The following is a 2,733-nucleotide window of genomic DNA, read 5'->3' as shown; positions in this document are numbered from 1 at the left end:
GGGGAAGGGACATCATACTTCGGCTCAATTATGAGAAAATTTTTTCATCAGTACAGAGGCCTTCTTTTTACACTTATCATGCCATGAATTCATAGGGGATGGGTTCCAGCAGCTCTGGCTCCTTTCCATTGGTTCTCACAAAATGTGCTTCTCTGGGTGGAGCAGGCTGACGCTTCAGCTGAACCCAGGTCCCCTTCTCTTTGGCTTCCTTCTTTTTCTGATCATTTTCCTTCACACGTTTCAGGAAGCTATCTCGGCTCTTAGAATGCTTAATATGCTCAATACGCACATTAATTCTCTTGGCAAGAATCTTGCCCTTGACTTGTTTGTTCACAACAATGCCCACTGCATGCTGGGTGACATTGTAGACTCTTCCAGTTTTGCCATGGTAACATTTGTGGGGCATTCCTTTTTGAACAGTGCCCATTCCCTTTATGTCCACAATATCACCTTTCTTATAGATTCGCATGTACGTAGCCAAAGGAACAACTCCATGTTTTCTAAAAGGCCTAGAGAACATATAGCGGGTGCCTCTCCTCTTTCCCTTTGTGTTCGTCATTTTGGCGAATTACTGGAAGATGGAGGTTCCGGCCGAAAAGCTGATGGTGAACATCTTTTCATGTGCTTGTTGGCTATTTGTATATCTTCACTGGAGAAAAATGTATTCAAATGCTTCCCTCATTTTGAATTGGGTTGTTTGTCTTTATATCAGTGAGTTGTAAGAGTTCTGCATGTTCAGGATACAAGACCTTTATCAGTTATATGATTCACAGACATTTTCTCCCATTCTGTGGTTTGTCTTTTTTGCTTTCTTGATGGTGTCCTTTGAAACACAAATGGTTTTAATTTTGATAAAGTCCAATTTACCTACTTACTATTTTTTCTTTGTTTGCTTGTGTTTTGGTATTACATTTAAGAAGCCATTGCTTAATCCAAGGTCTCCAAGATTTATACCTAAACTTCCTCCTAAGAATTTTATAATTTTAGCTCTTACATTTCAGGTTTTTAAAATTTGTTTTGATTTACTTTTTGCATATGGTCTGGGATAGGTGTCCAAATTCCTTATTCTGCCTGTGGATGTCCATTTGCTCCATCACCACTTGTTGAAAGGATGATTTTTTTCCACATTGAATGGTTTTGGCCTTCTTGTCAAAAATCAATCGACCATAAATGTAAGGCTTTATTTCTGACTCTCAATTCTATTCCATTTATATGTCTATCCTTATGCCAGGACCACACTATCTTGATTACTACAGATTTACAGTAAATTTTGAAATTAGGAAGTGTGTGTCATCCAACTTTGTTCTTTATCAAAATAATTTTGACTAATTCCAAATCTCTTGTATTTTAATATGAATTTTAGGTTCAGCTTGTCAATTTCTGCAAAATTTTTCATTAAAAATTTTTTTTATTTTGGGGTATTTCTTTCTAGTGAGTTGACAGTTACATTCCTACGTTCCGCAGAGCCAGCAGGCCGCAGGAGGACATTTCTTTAGGTGCCTGCGTGAGACCGGCAGCTTCAGCACACTGCTGGCCTTGATCCGGGGCCAGTCCGTCCTTATTTTTAAAACATAAAGTGTTATTGAATTTTTATATAGTGTAAAACTGGTCCCAAACACCAAAGAAACGTGTGGAAAGGTATAAAACATGCCAACCATAGGTCTTACAGCAATGGTCATAGTCTATAAGAACATATCAAATTAGTACATTACATTGTACCATAGCATCAACTAGAACAAGTACTTCAAAAGTAAGACTTTACATAGTCACTTAATAGGACCAGTTTGGAAAAAAATATGAGTCTTTATATATAGAGAAAAAGCAGTATTTCTCTGTGAAGCTCCGTTGTTACACGTCGGAGGTGGCATTCATGCACTGGCTGAATGTAGAGTCAGACTGGCTCTGTTCAGACAGTGACTTGAGCACTTACTAGTTACATGGCTTTGAAAGAGTCACTTAACCTCATCTATAAAATACAGATAATTGCAACCATCGCATTGAGCTATTGTGAGGGTTTAGTGAGAAAACATGTAAAAACACTTAGAAAAATGCCGGGCACATTGTGAGTATTCGGTAAGTGGTAGCCTTTAACACTGTTGTCAAGATTTCATTCATCTCTGTCTTAAGATTTGAAAAGACTTTAAGGGTATGTTTGCTTTGTTTTAAACTGGTATTAGAGAACAAGAATTAGAAAAGAAAAGGAAGAAACAAACCCCCCAGAATCTCTTAATTCCATTTCAATACTGAATGTCTGTAAGGCTCTATAAAATACATTGAGATAAAAAACTGACACCGCTCTCGGTGAGCAGAGAAATTTACTTAAGGGCGGAAAAATACACACCCTGTCGTGCTTGGGAGGGGAAGAGAAAACTTACTCCAGTATATGTTCTACAAAATAAAATTCTATTTTGTTTCCAAAGAGAGTTCCCATCTGTTAATGGGGGTTAGGGTAGTCTTCATGGAGGGGGTGGCATTTGAGATGAATCCTACAAGTACGGTATAATTTATATGTAGGCAGGGATGAGGGAAGTATTTGGGCTAATAAGGAAATAGTACAGAGACCCAGAGACAGGGTCCATGCACATGTTTTCCAAACGAAAGTGGGGTAGGGGTGGAGGGCTGCCCCGCAGGGTGTCTTGGAAGTGCACGTGCTTGCTCTGGTGGTTCTCCCGACTGGCTAGGGAGCACCGCTGGCATTGAATAAGGGGGTGATGATAAACACCCTGCAATAAT

General features: G+C 39.0%; 1 protein-coding gene and 1 non-coding gene across 2 annotated transcripts; both read right to left on the bottom strand.

Moving 5' to 3' along the window:
• LOC118626497 (60S ribosomal protein L21) lies at positions 1–595 on the bottom strand. The gene has a single exon (XM_036256270.1). It carries the CDS (start codon positions 557–559, stop codon positions 77–79), a length of 483 nt encoding a protein of 160 aa, XP_036112163.1. The 5' UTR covers positions 560–595; the 3' UTR covers positions 1–76.
• An 821-nt stretch (positions 596–1,416) lies between these two features.
• Positions 1,417–1,551, bottom strand: LOC118627409. The gene has a single exon (XR_004959154.1). It is a non-coding gene; the product is annotated as a small nucleolar RNA SNORA2/SNORA34 family (small nucleolar RNA).
• Positions 1,552–2,733: the final 1,182 nt, after the last annotated feature.

Source organism: Molossus molossus, unplaced genomic scaffold, assembly GCF_014108415.1.
Source record: "Molossus molossus isolate mMolMol1 unplaced genomic scaffold, mMolMol1.p scaffold_m16_p_12, whole genome shotgun sequence".
NCBI classification, from domain to species: domain Eukaryota; kingdom Metazoa; phylum Chordata; class Mammalia; order Chiroptera; family Molossidae; genus Molossus; species Molossus molossus.
The sequence above is the reverse complement of the archived record's forward strand: the minus strand, read 5'-3'. Positions and strand labels throughout refer to the sequence as shown.